At 39.6% G+C, this 22,379-nt stretch overlaps 1 protein-coding gene and 1 long non-coding RNA gene across 5 annotated transcripts in view; both read left to right on the forward strand.

Annotated features, from left to right (window-relative positions):
• Positions 1-8,836, forward strand: part of LOC102983575 (uncharacterized) — a 63,439-nt gene extending 54,603 nt beyond the window's left edge. For all 3 annotated transcript variants that reach the window (XR_008617364.1, XR_008617366.1, XR_003679821.2), the window contains 3 exons: positions 3,187-3,256; positions 7,641-7,742; positions 8,715-8,836. This is a non-coding gene — a long non-coding RNA (uncharacterized lncRNA). The remainder of the gene's footprint in view (positions 1-3,186; positions 3,257-7,640; positions 7,743-8,714) is intronic.
• An 8-nt stretch (positions 8,837-8,844) lies between these two features.
• Positions 8,845-16,909, forward strand: GGCT (gamma-glutamylcyclotransferase). 2 transcript variants are annotated; one of them, XM_007118623.4, is made up of 4 exons: positions 8,845-10,003; positions 13,970-14,115; positions 15,061-15,196; positions 16,285-16,909. In XM_007118623.4, the coding sequence occupies exons 1-4, from the start codon at positions 9,797-9,799 to the stop codon at positions 16,426-16,428; spliced, it is 633 nt and encodes a 210-aa protein (XP_007118685.1). In that variant the 5' UTR covers positions 8,845-9,796; the 3' UTR covers positions 16,429-16,909. The 2 variants fall into 2 exon arrangements, with proteins under 2 accessions (XP_007118685.1, XP_054940910.1); XM_055084935.1 differs by having other exon boundaries at positions 16,577-16,909.
• Positions 16,910-22,379: the final 5,470 nt, after the last annotated feature.

Below are 22,379 nucleotides of genomic sequence, written 5' to 3' on the forward strand. Positions count from 1 at the left end.
AAATAAATAAATAAATAAATAAATAAATAAATAAATAAATAAATAAATAAATAAATAAATAAATAAATAAATAAATAAATAAATAAATAAATAAATAAATAAATAAATAAATAAATAAATAAATAAATAAATAAATAAATAAATAAATAAATAAATAAATAAATAAATAAATAAATAAATAAATAAATAAATAAATAAATAAATAAATAAATAAATAAATAAATAAATAAATAAATAAATAAATAAATAAATAAATAAATAAATAAATAAATAAATAAATAAATAAATAAATAAATAAATAAATAAATAAATAAATAAATAAATAAATAAATAAATAAATAAATAAATAAAGTGTTAGAAATAACATGGACATATAAGCTGAGAAAATGAATATATTATGATGCAGTTTGTCAGACTTTAACATTAACAGTAGTAAATCTTGAGAATGGTTCCTCTGGATCTAATATACCTGTGGTAAATAACATGGAGACCTTCTGTAATAACACCAGGACCTTCTGTAACTGATTTAAGGTTGGCAGGAGGACCTAACATATCCTAGAACATATGTGAGACCTTCTTCAATGCCAGATTAGGGAAATATTCTTGTTCTTGTATCCACTGACATCTCAAAGAGCAAAGAGGGAACATCCAGATAGGCGTCGTAAGATTCTACAGCTTTGGGGCCTGCAGAATGAGATAATATCCTTCCATAGAGCAAGGTTGAGTTGATCTGGCCTGATTATCTGATTGATGTGTTGAGAGGTAGGCCAACTTGGAAATGTATTTGCTGCATCAATTTTCTCTTTAGGCAATTTATTTAGTCATTACCCTCTTTTTATCCTTGTGACATGAGATCTCTAGATATTGACCTAAAATTACATAAGATGTGAATTTAATAATATTAATAATATATGTATTTTTAAATAATAAAATATAAGAATACATGCTCAAACATGCAAAAAAAAATAAAAGAATACAGAATGAAAAGGTGAAAGCTTTTTGTTCAACTTGCTCCCCTCGCAATGCCATTTCCCTTCCCACAGGTAAGCCCCCTTAACAGTTTGGTGGATGCCTTTCCAAAGTGTATAGTTATAGATATAAATAGACATAGAGATAGATATCAAAAGAGACCATTTACCCAAGCACTAAATAATAAACTTTTTTTTTTTTTTTTTTTTTTGTGGTATGCGGGCCTCCCTCCGCTGCGGCCTCTCCCGTTGCGGAGCACAGGCTCTGGACGCGCAGGCTCAGCGGCCACGGCTCACGGGCCCAGCCGCTCTGCGGCACGTGGGATCCTCCCCGGCCGGGGCGCGAACCCGGTTCCCCTGCATCGGCAGGCGGACGCGCAACCACTGCGCCACCAGGGAAGCCCCTAAATAATAAACTTTATTGGAACTACTTTTCGGGGTTAATCTCAAAACAAGGATACAGATTAACTATCAAATCTATCAGTCAAATCTATCAAATTACTGAGAAATCACTGCCTCCTGGAGTTTTACTATTCTTTTTATCCCCAAAAAAACATTTTGGGGACTTCCCTGGCGGTCCAGCAGTTAGGACTCTGAGCTTCCACTGCAGGGGGTGAGAGTTCGATCCCTGGTCAGGGAACTAAGATCCCACATGCTGCGAGGTGCAGCCAAAAAGTAAAAAACAAAAAACAAAACAAAAAAACAACCAAAAAAACATTTTGGGTTTAACGTATTCTGACATGTTTCCCTGTCATATGCCAGACCATAAGCTGGGAGGAGACATAAATGCTACTATGGCTAATAAAATTTACACAGGATCCCATATATTAGAGCATTAGTATAAATTTTAAAATAACTCAGAGCTCAAGTGCCTCTCAGTAAATCAAGGAAAGCTGGAAAAAATCAAAGAGAAAAAAAGATTTGGGAGCCTGTGCAAAGGGTAGGGGAGATTTTGACTCTGGTTCAATTAATCAGCAAGTATTTACTATTCATCTCTGCTGTAGTAAGCGTTGTAGGTATACAGAAATATAAAATGTGGTCCCCACCTCCAGTGGGTTTACTATCACCTGAGAAATCAGACCAGCCAGACAGAATGGAATCAGATAATAAAGGCTTGCACAAGGGCTTGAACTTGATAAAGTGATAAATAGCAGGCAGCCTCTGAAGGTTTCTACTCAAAGGAGTGATACAATAAAAAATCCCCCCCAAAATTAAAAGACTATGTCTTTACCCCCTTGCATCCCTTCATTTCCCCTCCATAATTACTGCCCCAGCTCAGGCTTTCATGACCTTGCCTACTGCAGTGAACTTACATCCAGCACTCAGCCATCTCCCCATCCTACCCCCTCCCAGGCCATCCCACACACAGCCACAAGAAGGAGTTTCCAAAGGTGCAGGAGAGGGCTCAAAAGTAAAAAAAGTCTCCTCTTTGACCACCAAATAGTATGAACTTCTGAGTGAAAATTCAAGGCCCTCCCATCAACTATGCTAATCTCCTTCCAGACTTGTCTCCCATTTCCTGATACAAATCCATTGCTCTATTGAAATTGAACTACTCACCACTCCCCAAAGCCATGTCTGTGCTGTCTTCATGTGATTTGCACCCTTAACCCATCTCCACAGAAAAGCAGAGTCCAGGAAACTGTTGCAGGGATCCAGGTGTGTGATGATGACACCAGGGCGAGGACGGGGAGCATGGGAATGCAGAGGAAGGCAGAAACGAAGGGAGTAGTAACAGGTCTACTGACTGATTGGGTATAGGTTTCAAAGGAGAGCAGAGATCAGTCAGAGGTAACTCATTTTAGGTTTTAGGCAGTGAATAGATTTCTTTCCCAGTAACTGCTTAGTGCCTGAATGATTTCCTACTGGATGTAGTTGTTGGAGGTTCCTACTTATTTCCTACTGCCAGTGTAACCTGGGACCACATATAATTAATAATAATTTCTTGAAGTTTCTTAGTTTTCCTGGGTCTCTTCCATGTATTCGTGTTATTAAACTTTTGTTTGATTTTCTCCTGTTTTAAAAAAATAATGACTTCTCTATACTTTAGCTCAGTAATATATATTTATTTAAAACAATACAGGCAGAGCAAAATACTTTAGCTCCCAAAGGAGCTAGAAGTCTTCAAGATACACTCTAAAATATTGTTGTGGAATTAAATATGCTGCTTTTCTCATAAACTATATGCATTTAATAAGAATTTTTATTTCGTTACCAGAGTGGTTTGGAGTACAAGGTGGTTGAGATTGCCTTGTGAAAACGGAAGTGAGAAACTCAACTGGATCTTGGTAAGGCTGGAGCCAGGCACTGGAAAGAACTCAGGACTCAGATTTTTCTATCTCCCTTCTCCCCTTAGGCTGTGGTCTGCTCTGTTCTCTGTCACTCAGATCACCTTCCTCCTCTTCTCGTTCCTTCTGTTGTAAACGTGGCTGAGACCAGCTCAGAGGGTTACAAGCTACAGTCTTGGCGCCCACAGAGTAACCTAACCCTTTCAGACTCAAGTTCAAATTCTCAGGGAAGAAAAAACTACAATGAGGAGGAGAACCAGATCCCTGTGTTCCCAGATCAGTGCTTCCTTCTCTGGAAGGAAAATCTACTCAAAAGACAAATTACAATTGGAAAGTTGTTTGGTAGGCATGCAATCACACCTCCAATCCCTCAGCAGTCCTGTCTTCTCTGCCATAAAAAAGCACCCGTATCAGTCCTTTCTACCTTCACTCCCACCACACTAGTCCAAAGCCACCATCTTGTCAAAACTTCTGGAATAGCTTCTTTACTTGTCTCTTAACTATCATTTTTATCCTTTTGGAACTGATTCTCCACTCAGCGTCCAGAATTACCCTATTAAAAAGTAAGTCACATCATATGCCTGCCTAAAATACCCCAATAGCGTTTGATTTCTTAGAATAAAATCCAGACCCCGTATCATGGTCTTCAAGGTGTTACATGAGCTGGCCCTTGCCTACTTCTCCACCTCAACTCCTACCACTCCTTCTCTTATTCCTTCCACTCTAACCAGCTGACCGCCTTGATGTTCCTCAGACATGCTAAATTCACACCCGAAGCCTTCTCATTTGGCTTTTATTTTCCTCATGGAAGAAAATGCATTGATCAATGAACACAGGTATCTGGTTTATCTGCTACAGTTCTCATCTTATACCAAAATATTGGCTTTCTGATGTATACACCCATCTCTCATGAGTCTGGTTGTGCGAATCTTCTCCCAGAGCCAAGATTAAATTTCTCAGCCCACGGAGCTAAGAGATAGATTCATGTCACCCAGTCCCTTTCTGTCCCACTGAAGTTCTACTGCCCCAAATGGCCTTGCCTAAGCAGCCAGCTGCCCTTCCTCAGCAGACACACTGCCTTCTCACCATACACCTCTTCAAACTTGCCATGATGTGCAAATGTTTTGCCTTGAAGTGTTCTTTTAAAAATGATAGCGCTGGGGCTTCCCTGGTGGCGCAGTGGTTGAGAGTCCGCCTGCCGATGCAGGGAACACAGGTTCGTGCCCCGGTCCGGGAGGATCCCACGTGCCGCGGAGCGTCTGGGCCCGTGAGCCATGGCCGCTGAGCCTGCGCGTCCAGAGCCTGTGCTCCGCAACGGGAGAGGCCACAACAGTGAGAGGCCCGCGTACCGCAAAAAAAAAAAAAAAAAAAAAAAGTGATAGCGCTGAAATTGATGGCAGCAATGGTATTCAAAGTGGATGAGTGAGTTGGTCCACTGAGGTGTGAAAACAATTAAAATTCTATTTTTATTTTTAATCCGAAATATTAGAATTTTTATTTATTTATTCTGTGGCCGTGCCTTGCAGCTTGTAGGATCTTTGTTCCCCTACCAGGGATTGAACCCAGGGCCTCAGCAGTGAAAGCGCAGAGTCCTAACCACTGGGATGCCAGGGAATTCCCTAGAATTTTTTACTATGCTTTACCTTTACTATATTTAGTAAATCTATACTAATATAAGAATTTTCCTTTAACACTAGAACCCACAGTCAGATAGTCATCATCTGTCTCTCTTTTTTAAAATAATTAATTAATTAATTTATTATTATTATTTTTTTTTACTGTGTTGGGTCTTCGTTTCTGTGTGCTGGCTTTCTCTAGTTGCGGTGAGCGGGGGCCACTCTTCATCGCGGTGCGCGAGCCTCTCACTGTCGCGGCCTCTCTTGTTGCGGAGCACAAGCTCCAGACGCGCAGGCTCAGTAGTTGTGGCTCACGGGCCCACTTGCTCCACGGCATGTGGGATCTTCCCAGACCAGGGCTCGAACCCGTGTCCCCTGCATTGGCAGGCAGATTCTCAACCACTGCGCCACCAGGGAAGCCCCATCTGTCTCTTAAGAGATATGAGGTACCCTGGGGGAGGGGTGGGAGTGCCTTCCTGAGGAGCGGTTTACAGTGACACTAGCCCTCCTTCTTTCACTTTCTGTGCTCGTGATTTACTGTAATTTGCTTGGTTAAGTGGATTTCCAGAGAACTAACTAATTCTCACAAAGAAGATTTCTGCCAAGAACTGGACTGAAGCTCTTACTAAAATTGTAAGCACAAGAAAAGAAAAAAGAAAGGGACAGAGCTGATATTTTTGACTTCTGGGACAAACTCTTCATCACCTACCTAATGATATAAAAATAATGGTGATCTAATAAGATTTGACAAGGTTAGCTAGAAAATGGAAATTTATAGGAGGACTATTTGAAACATGGATTTTTATCCACTATTATTTATAATTAACTTTGCCCCACTTGTATGTTTTGCATTGATATGACAGTTAAATAGTTATTTTTAAAATTTCTACTTTGTGGATATTATATCATATATATAGTTTTATATATATTATTATATATATAGAATATGTGCTCAAAAATTTTAATGATACAACCAAAAACTTTAAGTCCACTGGATTAAAAGATGACATTTAGAAGAAATCTGACCTCGTTACCTTTATTATCAAGTAATTGAACGCTAGTACTATTATTTCATGGTGTCCTTATAGATATGATAGAGATTGTACTTGAAAGTGAGCTATTAATAACCAGTTATATGTAGACCACGAGGGCTTTACAATTTGAGAAATTTGGGAAGCAACATCCAGTGATGACTCTAGAATCAGATTGCTTAATCTCTGCTTCAGTCATCGCTAACTACAGCCTGGGGCAAGTTAGTTAACCCGCACATCTGTTTCCTCAACTGAAAAATGAGGATATATTAGTAATTTCTGCATAGGGCCACTTTCAGGATTAAATGAACTAATATATGTAAGAGTTTAGACTGGCATTTAATAAGCACTCAGTGAATGTTAACTAATATTAACCAGGCTTTGGTTAAATTTGTTCTTTTTTTCCTAAGTGTGCTTTGCTTTCTTAAAAAAGTTTAAAAACTTCTTAATTTTAAAATTAAAAAAATTTTTATTGAAGTTTAGTTGATTTACAATGTTGTGTTAGTTTCAGGTGTTCAGCAAAGTGATTCAGTTATACATACATATATATCTATTCTTTTTCAGATTCTTTTCCCTTATAGGTTATTACAAAATATTGAGTATCGTTCTCTGTGCTACACAGTGGCTCCTTGTTGGTTATCTATTTTGGTTAAATTTGAAAAGACAAAACCCGTTGTTACCTACTGCCTCTTGTTGGCCAACCGGGGTCAATACATGGCAACCAACATGGGGAAGCTAAATAAAATGCTTCACTGGGGTAAGAAAAGATTTTGTGTCTGAGGAAACATCAATGTTTAACTTCAGAAAATTTTCACAGAATAGTGTTGAGAAAAATCAGTCACCATAAAATTAAGCAACTAGTGAGACGTATAGGAAGAGAAAAGAAGTAAAATACCTTTAAAAGTAATTAATTAAATAATAAATACATTTTAAATGTTGAAAGCAGTTTAAAACACGGAAGGATGTTTTAAATGGTATTGCTCCGAAGGAGAGACCTTGGGAATTCATCGTGCAATAGAGGGCTATTTTGTCAAGGAAGGCAACTTGCTTACTAAAATGACCAAATATGTATGTCAAGTTCTGCCTTAATGTTTGGGGGGCAGGAGAAGGTATGAACCTTCCTATTTGCAGATTATATAACAACAAATTTATTATTGAATGCTCACTATGTCAAGTGCTTTACCTATATCACCATTTTTCTTTTTTGAATTTTTAACATGAAAATATTCAAATATATAGAAAAGAATAATAAAACAAGCATCCATATATGCATTCAGTTTAACATTTAACACTTTCCATATTTTAATTTTTCTGAATTATTTAAAAGTATAGATAGCAAACATTTTACCCCTAAATACACCAATATGTGTATCTAAAAAGAGATATTTTTCTACATAAGCACAATGCCATTATCATACCTAATAAAAAAACAACTGTCTAATATCACCTAATGTTTTAGTCTGTATTCAGATTCTCCAATTGCTCACAAAATATCTTTTATATCTGGTTTATTAAATCAGAACCGAGGACAAGCCATTGTATTTGGTTATGACGTGTCTTAGGTTTCTTTTAATATAAAACAGCCCTCCCTCGGTACTGCTTTATTTCTCTTCTTCTTTCTTTCTTTTTTTTTTTTTTTATGGCACTGAGTTAATTTAAGAAATTGAGCCATTTGTTCTGCAGGATGTCTCACCATTTGTTCTGGATTTTTCTGATTGTCTACTTCTATCCTTGTAGTTCCTGCTTGATTATACTGAGGTTAAAGATTTTTGGAAACAATACTTCTCAAATGATGCTGGTGCTTCATACTGTATCACATCAGGAGACACATAATTTCAGGTTGGTCCATTTTACTGATGATAAGATCGATCTAGGTTAAGGTGGGAAGGGGCCAGATTTCTCCATTGTCATTATGGATTTCCCTGATGACTGGCACATAATCCCCGGCTCTATGTGAATATCCTGTTCCCTATCTCACTTTCACCAATTGGTCTCATTGATGATCCTGGCATGAATCAATTATTCCACTAGGGACTGCAAAATGGTGAATTTCTAATTCTATCCTTCATTTTACATTATTTAGCTGGCATGTTTTTGTAAAGAGAACTGTTTCCTCATCAACTGGGGCCATTTGGTTACCCTGAAATACAGCTGCAACTAGAAAAGCAGGATAAATGGTAATTTTCTTAAATTACCACTTTTCAGAGTAAAGAGTTGGTGTAATAGTCACTGCCAGTAGTATGGCAAAGGAAGTTTTTTAAAACTGTTGTTTTTTTAGATTTGCTTTACACTTTAGTGGAAATGAATATTATGCTTGACATTTTAAATAAATTGCGGTTATTAATTTTGATGCTCAAATTGTTCTAACTTTGGCCAGTGGGCATTCCTTCAAGCTAGCTTCTGTGTTCTTTTCAAAGGACCTCGTTTTTTAATACCTCCTGACTTTCTGTCACATGATGTTCTAAGTGCTCCTATTATTTCTCAGCTCTTGACCCGACTGACATCAGCCATTTCTCCAAGGAGCCCTGGTACCTTTTAGTGGAAAAGTGGTATTTAGAGATCAAAATCTGGGTGCCAAGGATAGTCATTGCTTCTAGGCCCTGAGTTCATATTAATATTTTCATTTCAAAGTTAACAATATAGAGTTTTTATATCATTGTTATTATACAATACTTCTATATCTTTACACTGGAGCTTTTGCACCTAATAACATTAACAAAGTTACTTTTAATACTTACACCAACCCTAGGAGATAGGTGATCATAAATTATGTAATTGTGATCATAACATCTTATAATCTCTATTTTAAAGGAGGAACCAGATCATTGCAGCTCTATTTACAATAGCCAGGACATGGAAGCAACCTAAGTGTCCATCGACAGATGAATGGAAAAAGATGTGGCACATACATACAATGGACTATTACTCAGACATAAAAACAGATAGCTAGTGGGAAGCAGCCGCATTGCACAGGGAGATCAGCTCAGTGCTTTGTGACCACCTAGAGGGGTTGGACAGGGAAGGTTGGAGGGAGACGCAAGAGGGAAGAGATATGGGAACATACGTATATGTATAACTGATTCACTTTGTTATAAAGCAGAAACTAACACACCATTGTAAAGCAATTATACTCCAATAAAGATGTTTAAAAAGAATTAAAAAAAAAAAAAAGGAGGAACCAGAGACGAGAAGTGCCGGAGCTTGGGCTTCCAAGTAAACAGCAAGCGTCGTGATTTGAACGCTGCACGCTACTTCCACCAGGGAAGGGAGCCCCTGACACTCAGAGGAGCTTTTCCAAGAAGCCAAGCGTCCTTAGAAAAGGTATCAGGGAGGTGATCAGGGCTAGGGGTGCGGGTACCAGCGTGTGGGAGTGAATAGACGTCCCGACTCCAAACGCAGAGAGCGGGACAGGGGCGACCTGCCGGGTGATGGACCGTGGGGGGCATGACCAGAGCTGCTGTTTCATCTTAAATGGAAAATTCCCTAAAGAGCACACACAGCCAGTGAACCACGCAGAAGCCACCCAAAGGTAAGAATATCTGGCCGGGACCGGCGAGCTACTACCCACAAATGGGGGACCTGGCCCGCCCCCGCGCAAAGGGAGCCAATCAGAGCGAGCCTTGAACACAGGGGCGGGACAACAGAGGAGCGGGTCCAATGTGGAATCAGCCCCGGGTCGCCTCTGGGCAGAGTATTGCAAAGTCCAAGAAGCGAGCGGAGAGGAGGCGGTGGGCTGGCCAATCAGAGGGAGCAACTCACAGCGTTGGGCACTGGCAGCCAGTCAGAAGAGTGCTCGCAGGTGACTCGCCCGGCCCCAGCTTCCCGCCTTTCCCCTAACCTCTAAGGCTGCGCGGTGCCGCGCTTCCTGGACTGCGGTCATCGGCCACCGCGCTATGCTCCTCGTCCTCTCCTCACACTCCTGCTACAGATCCCAGGTCCGTGCAGGCGTCCGGTGGGACATGGCGAACTCGGGCGGCGAGGACCTCCGGATCCAGGAAGGGGAGAGTTTTCTCTACTTCGCCTATGGCAGCAACCTGCTGACGGAGCGGATCCACCTCCGAAACCCCTCGGCCGTGTTCTGCAGCGTGGCCCGCCTGCAGGTCAGTGCTCTCCTCCCGGCCACTACGATGGCCTCTGACCCCTTCTGCAGACGAGGGAGCCAGGATTTCGAGAACTCGCTTTCTCTACGCCGCTTGTTGGCAGCACTGGGCCGGGAATGCAGCTCTTTCTGCTCAGAGTACATCAGGGTTCCTTGCACGACCCCGGGCCGGTCGCTGTCGCCCTCAGCCCTGTGCTTGACTCCTGCTGAGCTGTGCTACTCTGGCACCTGTGCCTCCCAGGCTGCCCTGAGGTCTCCCTCCTGACGTTCTCACCAGCTGCTCGTTCTGCCCAGATCCCAGCGCCTCTCCCTTGGCCACTGATTTAGGGGCATCATCACAGAATCCATTCGGTTGGTCCCTCTGAGAAGCCTTCTCTGACCCAAGTCAGGGAATCAGTTGCTTTCTGTTCTGTACCTTCCTTTGCTCCAGGACTTGTCACCTGGTTTTGTAAAAATCCATTTACCTGCCTTTTGCTCCCGATCTGGGAGGTCCTGAAAGCTGGAGCCGTGTCTTATTTACATTAAGGGCTGTGCTCAGTTAAATTAAGTGGCTGGATGAACCTTCGCTTGCCTTGGTAAGAATCATTGCTCTCAGTACAGTCCATTCATTCATTTAGTGCGTATTCTTCCAGCACTTACCTGGAGATGCAAAGATGATTCAGTAAAGCTGGCTGCTTTCAGGACCTCCCAGTCTATAGGAGAGACACTCAAACAAGTTATGTACAAAGCCTTTTGATATTGTTGAACCAAACAAACATGGTCTCTGCTATCGTTGTCAGGGTTCTTAGTTGCAAGCAACAGAAGTGGCTGATTCAAGCAGAAAAAGAATGTGTTGAAAGGCCGTTTGAAGAGCTCACAGAATGACCAGGAAGGTAGGACCACAAAGCTGACAAAACAAGCAGGCATAAAAGGGAAGCTCTAAAACAGCCAGTATGACAGCAACAGAACCAGCCCAGGAGGCCACTGTTGCATCGCCGCTAAGCTTGGTAAACATGGACGTTGCATTGTGCCTCACCTGCTCTGGACCCTGCCTGCTACTGTCACTACACCTCCAAGTTCCTGAAACCCAAATATGGTTGCCACCACCAAGGTGGACTTTTTGCTGCCCTGGGTCACTAGTTTCTAATTCAAAGTCCTAGGTGGGTGTCCTGATTGGCTAAGTCTTGGCCACGTGCCCATGCCTTGACTTCAACAAAAGCTGGGAGAACCAACTACTGGCATTTGAAACTTCAAAAATAGGAGTCGGGCTCTGAACACTGTCTACCCCCAAACTCATAAGGCAGGGAATTCCCCAAACGTGGGAAAGAAGTTCAGATGGTTTATAATTGGAATGCAGCAAAGAGCTATCAAGCAAATGATTATTCCGTCACAGGTATGGTCACTCTTAAAAGGAGACATATTATACCTTACTCTCAGCTCTGTTCTGAACTTAAAACTGCTCTTAAAAAAAGTGAAATCTTTTTTTTTTTTTTTAAAGGAGACATACAAGGTGCTATGGAAGTGTATGACTTGGGGACCTGACCTAACCGGGATGCTCAGTAAAGCCATTCCTGAAAATGTGACTTTTAAACTGAGACCTGAATGACTGGGGAGGGGGGAAGCAAACAGATAGAATGAACAGCAGGGACAAAAGACCTCAGGAAAGAAAAAAGCTGGACCTTCCAGCTAGTGTGGCTGGAATCTAGTGTGTGAGGAGGGTGTAGCATGAAGACTAGAGAGGTCAGAAAGGGCCACATTTTACAGGACCACAGAGGCCAGAGAAGGCTTGGGTCTTTATCTTGAGACCAATGAGAAGACCTCTGCCAAATTTAAGCAAATGAAACATCAGATTTACATCTTTGAAAGCTGGTTCTGGTTGCTATGGAAAATGGATTGGAAGGGTGGGGGCAGCAGTGGATGTAGGCAGCCCAGTTAGGAAGACTTTGCAGCAGTCCATGCTAAAGATAATGGCACCCTGCAGTGGTAGCAGTGGAGGGTAGATGGGTTTGGGAGATATTTAGGAGCGAGTGCTGTTAGGCCTTGGTGATTGATTGTGAAAGGAAGAGGAGATAATGGGGATGACTAAGGTTTTTGATGCAACAGAGTAGATGACGGTGATGTTTGTGAAAAGAAGAGGAGAATTAGTTTGGGAGGGAAAATCAAGCTCAGTTTGTACATGTATTTGGCCGTTAAACAATGCCGGGGTTAGTGGTACTGACCCTTCACCCAGCCGAAAATCAGAACTGCCATCTCTACCTCAAAAACAAAGGAATTGATACATGACTCACCCAAGGGCAGGAAGCTGAAAAAGTTTGGATAGAATCAGGACTCAGACCCTCTTTCTTTTGATGCCACATATTCTCTATTTTAATCTCTACTCGAACTTTTCCCCATACTTAGTTAATTTGATGATATGTAAAAGGAAAATATAGATGCTATATTTATTGAAAAAAATTCACGTATACCTGGACCTGTGTAGTTCAAACCCGTGTTATTCAAGGGTCAGCTGTACTAAGTTTGAGATGCTGTTGTATATCCAAGTGAGCATAAAAATATTAGTGAACATTCATTAAATACTCACTATATTCTAAGCACTTTTGAAGCTCAGAAGAGAGATCTGAGCTGAATTAGAAGACGATTAGAATATTGGATGGTATTTGAAGCCATTGGAGGGGATGAGATTGTCTTGAGCAAATTGCTGAACAGAGAAAAGCGCCTAAACTGAGCCCTCAGAAACTCCAACATTTAAAGGCCAGGTAGTGGAGGAGGAGTTGGCAAAGGAAATTGAGGAGATCGAGGAACAGCCTAAAAGAAAGGAGACAGATCGAGACCGGGTGGTTAACGATGTCAGAAGCAGCTGAGAAGTAGAGCAAGACAAGGAATGAAAATTGTCTATTGGATTTAACAATAGACAACCAGTTCCTAGTGTGGTTGTAACTTTTATCAGATCTCCTGATGTCCTGTCAGGGATACCTGGTCCTAGAACATCCAGTATACCAATTGAAGGTACTGGTCACTCAAACCGACCTTTTTAGTGAAATTCTGACAGGTTTTTAAGAAAATAAAAGTGACAGAGATAAAATATAAACCTTAGGTTTATTATCTACTCTAACCTTTTTTTTTTTTTTATCATTAAGGAAGCTAAGCCCTGGAAAGATGGAAAGAAATCTTCTTAGACCAAACAGCCAAGTAAGGGTTTTTAATCTTCCTGGCTGTGTCGTTGGATTACTCACCTCTGTGAGGGAGGAAACTAAACTCGAAACCTTGACTCCATTACTTATTAGTTGTGAGACCTTAGGAAAGTTGCTTAATCTTTTTAAGCCACAGTTTTTCTTTCTGTTAAATGGGTATAAAAAGTTGTTGACAGGATTTTTAAAAAGTCCATATAAAGCTCATAGCACAGTGTATAGAACCCAGTAATTTTTCAGTAAGTGTTAGCTGCTCTTATGATTATTATAGATATGTTAATACAATTCAGGAATATTAAATTTATAAGTGTACAGATCACCCTCAAATGCCAGCTCCCTTAGGACAAAAAAATATGCTAATAGGATACACTTACATACATAAAAGTGGAAAGAATGTTATAACCCTTATGTAGCCATCACCCAGCTTCAACAATTATGTACACTATGATTGTCTCTAAGTTAAAATCTATGTGTATGTAAGTGGGCTGGGAAGTAGTTTTCAAAAATAAAGATAACTGTGTTAAGGCATCAGGATTATGGGATTTATTTTCCCCTTTAAGCCTCTTGTTTATGGTAAGATACGTGTACATATTCAGTATACAGTTCATTTTTAAAGAAAAATATGAAAAATTATAGTCCTTGAGATCTGGGTCCTTGGTTGTTTATCTTTGTATTTTTTACAGAAGGAACTCAAAGTTTGTTTTAGTTGCATGGAGTTCAAGGTAAATCTTTTTTTATTTTGAGGAAGGAAATTTTGGTTCATGTGGATACTGATCATATCACTTTGGTTTCCTTTGTAGGATTTTAAGCTTGACTTTGGCAATCCCCAAGGCAAAACTAGTGAAACTTGGCATGGAGGTATAGCCACCATTTTTGAAAGTCCTGGCGATGAAGTATGGGGAGTAGTATGGAAAATGAACAAAAGCAATTTAAGTTCTCTAGATAAGTAGGTGACTTCTAATATAAGTTAAATAATTACTAATTTAGAAAGTGGATCATATGCAAGGATGTGTATATATGTGTTGGTTTTTCAAAACCATATACTATGGACATATTCTTTATACTTTAGAGTTAACCTAAAAGGTATAATGTTCATTCCTAAAAAGAAAAGCCTAGAAGGGTCACACTCTCTGATTGAGATTTGGGGAGACATTTGTAATCTCTTCTATAATTGATGGAAGTCCTTATTTTCATTCTATTTGTTTTTTAATAAAAGTATCTTTGTAGTTTCATATTGTGAGAAGGCATGAAGATTTTTGTAATTGTTACATACTTTTATTGATTTCAAAAGCAGCTCAGTTTTTATTAGTCAGTTTTTAAAAAATAATTCTTTAAGGTGGCAGTTGAATCAGTAAAAACAGTAATAATCATTTGTAAAAACTTCAAAACGTTAGAAATGCTTTGATGCTCTTTATAAATAGAACTCAAGAGTTGTGTGGCAGAGCATTTAATGCAAAGAAAGTGGCAGAAAAGAGTAGGATTTGAGGAGAGCAGACAAGCATCTGACATGCTTAATACTTTACTTCACTTGCAAACAGGAATGAGCCATCCTCTCTACTTTTCTCTGGGTGGATATTCTCTTGCTGTCAGAACACAGAGTCGTTTTTGTAGCCTAGAGAGCAATGTTTCAGGGTTACAAAGCTTGAAATAACTACACTGAAGCATGTTTTTAGATAGGCTAAATATAGAGATCTATTAGAAGCATACCCAGTAATAGTAAGTCTCCAGCTTTCTACTTGAAATGCTAAACTTCCTTTTGATGTGGTGGTACTTCTACTCTATCCCAAAATATACAGGGAGCAAGTACATCCATAGACAGTTAAAAATTTTAATCCGGTAAACTAACTTGGCTAAGTCAAGTATGATTAAAATTTGACTGTTCTGGTTTCAGGCAAGAAGGGGTTAAAAGTGGAATGTATATCCCAATAGAAGTTAATGTTTCTACTCAAGAAGGAAAAGAAATAACCTGTCGAAGTTATCAGATGTCAAATTATGAGCGTGTTCCCCCATCACCCCAGTATAAAAAGGTATCCTTTTAACTAACTACTTACAAAGACTTTTGGTGATTCCTTGTTAATTTTCACTGAGCTAAACTAAAGAATATCTTGTTTTTAAAAGGCTTTGTGTGTTTTAAATTCTACATGTACAATTCATTTTAATCAAGATGTTTTTTTAATACAAAATGATAGTTATATACCAAATAACTAAATGTTCAGATTTATTTATAATGATAGAAATATGTCCCTAAAACTTCATTTATTAATAAAAAGCTTGTAGAAATGTATTTGAGTCATAATTCTAGACATGTTTTTTTCTTCTTTAAAGTAGAAAATAGCATGTATGAGTGTATTTTTTGTAGAGTTATTCTATACCCATGCTTTTGTAATCATTTTTTTCCTCCATAAAACAGTATTTCGTGAACACCAAGATTCATTTTTGTAGGTAAAAAATATATATCCTACTGCTGAAATGTTTTCCATTTCCAGATGGATGGAAAAATAAGTCACACTGCTTTTCAAAATCAGGGATACGAGAGTCCAACATCCCTTTTCAGAAACCCAAATTTAGGTACTTGTTGGCAGGCCCAATCAGGACATGATACCTGGAGAGGGTGACCCAGTTCCTGGGCCTAATCTGGAATTTTCTAGAAAGGAACCTAGAGGAATTAAGCCTGGTATGGATCTGGGAAGTACCACTGGACACACTTGCTATTTATTCCCTCACATCTAATTCAGAGGTAGAGTAGACTCCAGGATTCAACTACAACTGCTACCTGTAAACTGGAAATTTTTTTGGAGAATGGTGTTTGTTTCTTAAAAAATCATGCAAATTCTGTACAATAAGTTTTTCTCTTAATATAAAAATATTTTAAATCATATTACTGAGTACAATTGCTCTTCCATAAGGGTGGATCTTGTGGCTTGGAAAACTCCCTGCACGTTCATGCTCATTGTGAGAGGAATGACTATCCCTCCATTTTGTTCTAGAATTGTTTATTCTAGAGTTATCTGAAAGCTAATATTTCATACTTTGATACTACAAATAAAGCTGTGGTATACTAAATTAAATTATGTTCCTAACTAAAGGGTTTTTTGTTTATTTTAACCATTTCTAGGTGATTTGCCTGGGTGCAAAAGAGAATGGTTTGCCACTGGAGTATCAAGAGAAGTTAAACTCAGTAGAACCAAATGACTACAAAGGAAAGGTCTCAGAAGAAATTGAAGACATTATCAAAAAGGGGGAAGCAAAAACTCATTAGAACCTAATAGAATCCATCTACAGATATTTTCTCTATATGCTAATACCTTTTTAACATTTAGAACAGGGATCTGGGATATCTCTCTGTTTAATATATTTTCAACAGTGTTCTGAAGGGATATCTCACTTGGGTGATTCCTTGTTTTCAGGCTATAAAAAGACCAGGATAGGAGTTAGACCATTGAAAAGGGGGCCTTGCAGCATTGGAATGCATGACAAGTAGATGTGAGTATTCCTTCTGTGAACCCTTCAAGTTATTTTATTGAGTTGATCTGAAGTGTATTTTTGCTCTGTGATAAAGGGTAGATTTGCAACTTAAGGATGGTGCTGGTAAATCACTCTGCTGTGGGATTTTTTCTTAGTCAGCTTACTAAGAGCAAGCAAACTGCAGAGACAATTGATTATAACAACTTCAAAATTTAAAAGATGGCATACTGTTCTTAGAGGAATAAATGTATTTGTGGTTTAACCTATAGTCCCTACTAAAATACTACATTTAATTTTGTTAGAGAGACTCATATCATCACACATACTGGGTCTGGTCTTGGTCTATAGCCAGTCTATACTAAAGGATAATTGCACAGACTCTGGAACCAGACAGCCGAGGACTGACTGTCAGTTACAGCACTTTCTAGCTGGGAAACTTTGGGTTATATGACTGTGCCTCAGCTTCCTTGCCTGCAGACTGAAGACAGCCCAAATATCTATGTCTTAGGATTGTTTTATATATATATATATATATGCTTAGAACAGAGCCTGGCATATAATAAGTATTAGCAATCATTATTGTTCTTACTGAAGAATTAAGTTTGTACAGAGCTATCCTTGGAACAAGATTTTAAAGTAGAAGGGTCAAGATTATGAGGGAAAAGTGTTTCCCGGAAGCTGAAATTTGATTCTTGGCTTACCAAGAAATGGTCACCTTCTTAAATTTACTTACTGAATAAGTGGAAGAAAGAAGAGTCATGACTAAAACAACACTGGTTATCAAAAAATCTCTTATGTCTCTGTGGAATGCAGTGAGCTGGACCTTCAAAACAGGTTATTAGAATGAGAGAGAACAAGCCACAGGAGCATAAAACAGAGATTTGGTTTTTACTCTTAGGAAGAAGGACCAAAGGACTTTTCAGCTACAGCTGCAATTCTGTAGTGAGGCTGAGCCATAGACTACAGGTTTGACCGTGTTTCATAGCTGTTACACCTCACTGCTTTCAAGTATACCCTCCAGTATTCCAGTTTTCGATAGTTAACTCCTCCGCAAAAGACCAAGTTTGTCCGTGACCCAGAGCACAGTTATGGTAATATAGTAAGCAAGGCTCAGTTGTGCTGTAGGTACTAAAAATTGCATATTATTCTAAAATCTGTCTCTCCTACCTAAAATGACAGCTTTCATTAAGGAATTTAAAACATTAACAATAAAATCTTCATGTCTGGCCTTTTAACAAAAATCTGTTAATCATGACTATTTTTCTGGTTGTTTTCAAGGTAGTACTAGCAAATGTCATATGTAAGGAATATCCATTTCTACCAGTGATTTTGGCCCTCTAACCACAATACAACCAGCTCCTGGATATACTATAGCAGACATAGTTTTTGAAAAGCATTTCTGGGCTTGAAAGAAAATAAGGAAAATCTTGAAGTTGTACCAATCCCTCTCCCACAAAAAGAAAGAAGATAAAGTGAGCTGAAAGGCTAGACAGTAATGGTAAACAAATGGCCCAGATGTCCTTGCCAATAAGAGCCCCAGATTTAGATGACTAACCCTTGAGCATTCCTGCTGCAGGACAGGAAAACGGAACCTGAGAATTCTGTATGAAACCAGGACCCTTGAATAGAACTAAAACAGTCCCCAGTTAGTAAGCCTGGTGGCTCCCAGCAGAGATAGATGCAAATCCTCTCTGAAGAAAGCGATCCTAATTCAGGTTCTCAGGTTTTCCACTTAAAAGTTTAAAAGATGATAATAAGGAAAATGATACACTATGAATGAGAACAGAAAAAACAAGTTTACATCCCTAAGGTTTTAGGATATTGAAATGATCAAAAACAGCATATAAGTATATTTGGAGACTTTGACTTCTGGGAAGATGGAATAGACATACTCTTCCCTATTCCTTTAGTTAAGTACAACTAAAATCCCTGAACATAATATATAAAACAAGCAGAACAGCTAGAGACCTTAGGACCCAAGGCATGACATGGTGCTGAATTCCCTGGATTTTCTTTTGCCTCATCCATCCCAGACTTCTAGCTGAAGAAGCCAGGAACCTGAAAGCACCAATGGGCATGAGCAGAGATGAAAAACAAACAAACAAAACAAGAAAAGCTGCTCTCTAGCCAAAGGACTGGGAAGTGGACAATCTAGCCAGATAAAACTTAGAGAATAAGTGCTTTACCCCAGCCAAACACCATGGAGAAAAACTATGGAACCCTCACCTCCACCCAAGCCAGCAAAAGGTCAAGAGGGAAGCCTGGACTTCCACCCTTGCCAGGTTGTAACAAGGCACCCTAACCCTGTCCCCCACCACCATTGCCAGGGTCGTGTCAGAAAAGGCTGAGTAGGGAGCCGCCCAGCAGTAACAATCACTCCCCTTCCCCCCCAGTAGTGTCAGCGGAGACCATGTGAGGAGGCTGTACTTAAAACCCCATCTGGCAGTAACAAGGTGCCCCTCCCTGTCCCTGCTGGGTGGTGTCAGAGGAGGCCAAGTGGCAGATTAGGACTTTATCACCCAGTGGTAACAAAGCCACCCTTCCCTGTGGTGTCAGTGAAGGCCATGTAGGGGGCAGTAATGAGGCATTCCTACTCCTCCCAGCCAAGGAGGTATCTGTGGAGACCTAGTGGGAAGCTGAGACTCCTACCTCCCCTCAGCAGTAACAAGGTGGACCCTCCCTTGGGTGACACCAGAAGCTGGGTGAGAACCTGAATTTCTACCTCCATTTAGCAGTATCGGGGCAGTGGCCCTTGCCTTCCTCTGCTGGAATGGTTTCAGAGTAATCCGGCTAAAATAGGAGATTTCAATAAGATCCAGAGTCTCATAATTTCCAAAATGTCCAGGCTTTAACTGAAAAATCACTCATCATTCCAAGAACCAGGAAGATCTCAAACTAAATGAAGAAAGACAATCCGTAGATGCCAAAACAGACGATGACAGATATGTTAAAATTATTTGACAAAGATTTTAAAGCAGACATCATAAAAATGCTTTAGTGAGCAATGAGGAATGTGTTTGAAACAAATGAAAACACAAACATTCTCAATAGAGAAACAAGATATAAAGAAGAACTAGATGGAGATTTTAGGACTGAAAAATACAGTAAGTGAAATTAAAAACTTAGTGGATGGGTCCAACAGCAGAATGGAGGGAAGAGAGGAAAAAATCAGTGAACTGGGAGACAGAACAATAGAAATTAACCTGGTCTGAAAATCAGAGAGAAAACAGACTGAAAAAAACAAAAACAAAAAACAAAACAGAGCCTTAGGGACCTGTGGGGATATAACAGAAGATCTAACATTTGTGTCATGGGAGTCTCAGAAGAAGAGGAGAGAGGACAGGCTGAAAAAGTGCCCAAAGAAATAATGGTTTAAACATTCTGAATTTGGCAAAAGCCACAAACCTATAGATTAAAGAAGTTTAATGAAGCCATGACAGTCTCACATGGTTTAACCTAACAGACACCTAACTCCCAGGTTTGTGGGTGGGATTAGCAATAGTGTACATAAAATGCCCAGCACAATGGCTGGTATACAGCTGTTGTCTAATAAATAGTAATTAACATTTAAAAAGAAAAGAAAAATCTGAGTGAACTCCAAACATAAACCCAAAGAAATCCACACCAGACACATTGTAGTCAAACTTCTGAACACTAAAGACAAAAATTCTTGAGAGCAGCAAGTAAGAGATGATACCTTAGCTACAGGAGAAAAACAATTTCAATTACACCAGATTTCTCATCAGAAACCAGGGAGACCAGAAGGAAGTGGCACATTTTTCAAGTGCTGAAAGAAAAGGACTGTCTACCCAGAATCCAGTGAAAATAGCCTTTGAGAATGAAGGGAAAAATCAAGACATCCTCAGATGAAGGAAAACTAGGAAAATTTGTGGCCAACTGACCTACCCTAAAAGAATGACTGAAGGAAGTTCTCTTAACAGAAAGGAAATGATAAAAGAAGGAACTTGGAAACATCAGAAAGGAAAAAAATAACATGGTAAGCAAAAGTATGGATAAATACAATAGAGTTTCCGTCTCTTGAGTTTCCTTCATAATGGTTGAAGCAAAAATTAAAATATTGTGAGTTGTGGCTCTGAATATGTGTAGAGGTACTATTTAAAACAATTAGAGGGGCTTCCCTGGTGGTGCAGCGGTTAAGAATCCACCTGCCAATGCAGGGGACATGGGTTTGAACCCTGGTACTGGAAGATCCCACATGCCGCGCAGCAACTAAGCCCGCGCTCTGCAGCTACTGAGCCTGCGCTCTAGAGCCTGTGAGCCACAATTACCGAGCCCGCGTGCCACAACTACTGAAGCCAGCGCACCTAGAGCCCGTGCTTCGCAACAAGAGAAGCCACTGCAATGAGAAGCCCATGCACCGCAGTGAAGAGTAGCCCCCGCTTGCCGCAACTAGAGAAAGCCTGCGTGCAGCAATGAAGACCCAATGCAGCCAAAAGTAAAAAAACACAAAACCAAAAACCCTAACACAGGTGTCCCCAACCCCTGGGGAACTGGGCCACACAGCAGGTGGTGAGCGGTGGGCAAGCGAGTGAAGCTTCATCTGCTGCTCCCCCTCATTCCCATTACTGCCTGAACCATCCCCCCTATCGCTTGCACTACCACCTGAACAATCCACCCCCCATTCATGGAAAAATTGTCTTCCACGAAATCGGTCCCTGGAGCCAAAAATGTTGGGGACCGCTGCCCTAACATATCAATAAGTACATTCAATGTAAATGATCTCAAGACACCAATTAAAACACAGAAACTGGTGGAGTGGATTAAAAACATGACCCAGCCTTATTTATGCTGTCTACAAGAAACTGACTTCAACTATAACAATGTAAGCAGCTTGAAAATAAAAGGATAGAAAAAGATATGTGCTGCAAACATTAATCAAAGGAAAGAATGAGTGGCTTTATTAATATTAGATAAAGTAGATTTCAGGACAAAGAAAATTACCAGAGACAGGGGGCATTATGGTAACCCTTACCAATTCATATTGTGAAGCTAGTGAAGTCAGTATACCAAAACCAGGCACAGTAGAAAAAACCAACCAAACAAAAATAAGCCTGCAGACCAATATCCCTTATGAATATTGATTCAAAGATTCTTAAAAAAAATACTAGCAAATAGAATTTAGCAATACATAAAAAGAATTCTATACCATGACCAAGGTGGGTTATTCCAGAGCTGCAAGTCTGGTTCAATACTTGAACATCAATCGAAGTAATCCACTGTATTTTAACTATTATTACAAGTCATGTGATCACATCAGTAGATGCATAAAAGTGTTTGGCACAATTCAATACCCATTTATGATAAAAAAAATTCCTCAGAAAAATAGGAACAGAAGGGAACATCAACAACTTGATAACGAGCATCCATAAAATACCTACAGCTAACATTATACTTAATAGTAAAAGACTGAATGCTTTCCCCTTAAAACTGGGGACAAGGCAAGGATGTCTGCTCTCACTATTCTTATTCAACATAGTACTGGAAGTTCTAACCAGTGTAGCGAGGCAAGAAAGGGAAATGAAAGGCATACAGATGGTAAAGAAATAAATGAAACAGTCTCTATGTACAGATGACATGATTATCTATGTAGGAAACCCCTAGGAATCTATAAAAAAGTATCCCTTAGAACCAAGAAGTCAGTTCAGCAAAGTCACAGGATACAAGATAAACATACAAAAATCAATTGTATTGCTATATACTAGAACACTTGGACACTGAAATTAA

This window comes from Physeter macrocephalus, chromosome 5 (assembly GCF_002837175.3).
Source record: "Physeter macrocephalus isolate SW-GA chromosome 5, ASM283717v5, whole genome shotgun sequence".
Lineage (NCBI taxonomy): Eukaryota > Metazoa > Chordata > Mammalia > Artiodactyla > Physeteridae > Physeter > Physeter macrocephalus.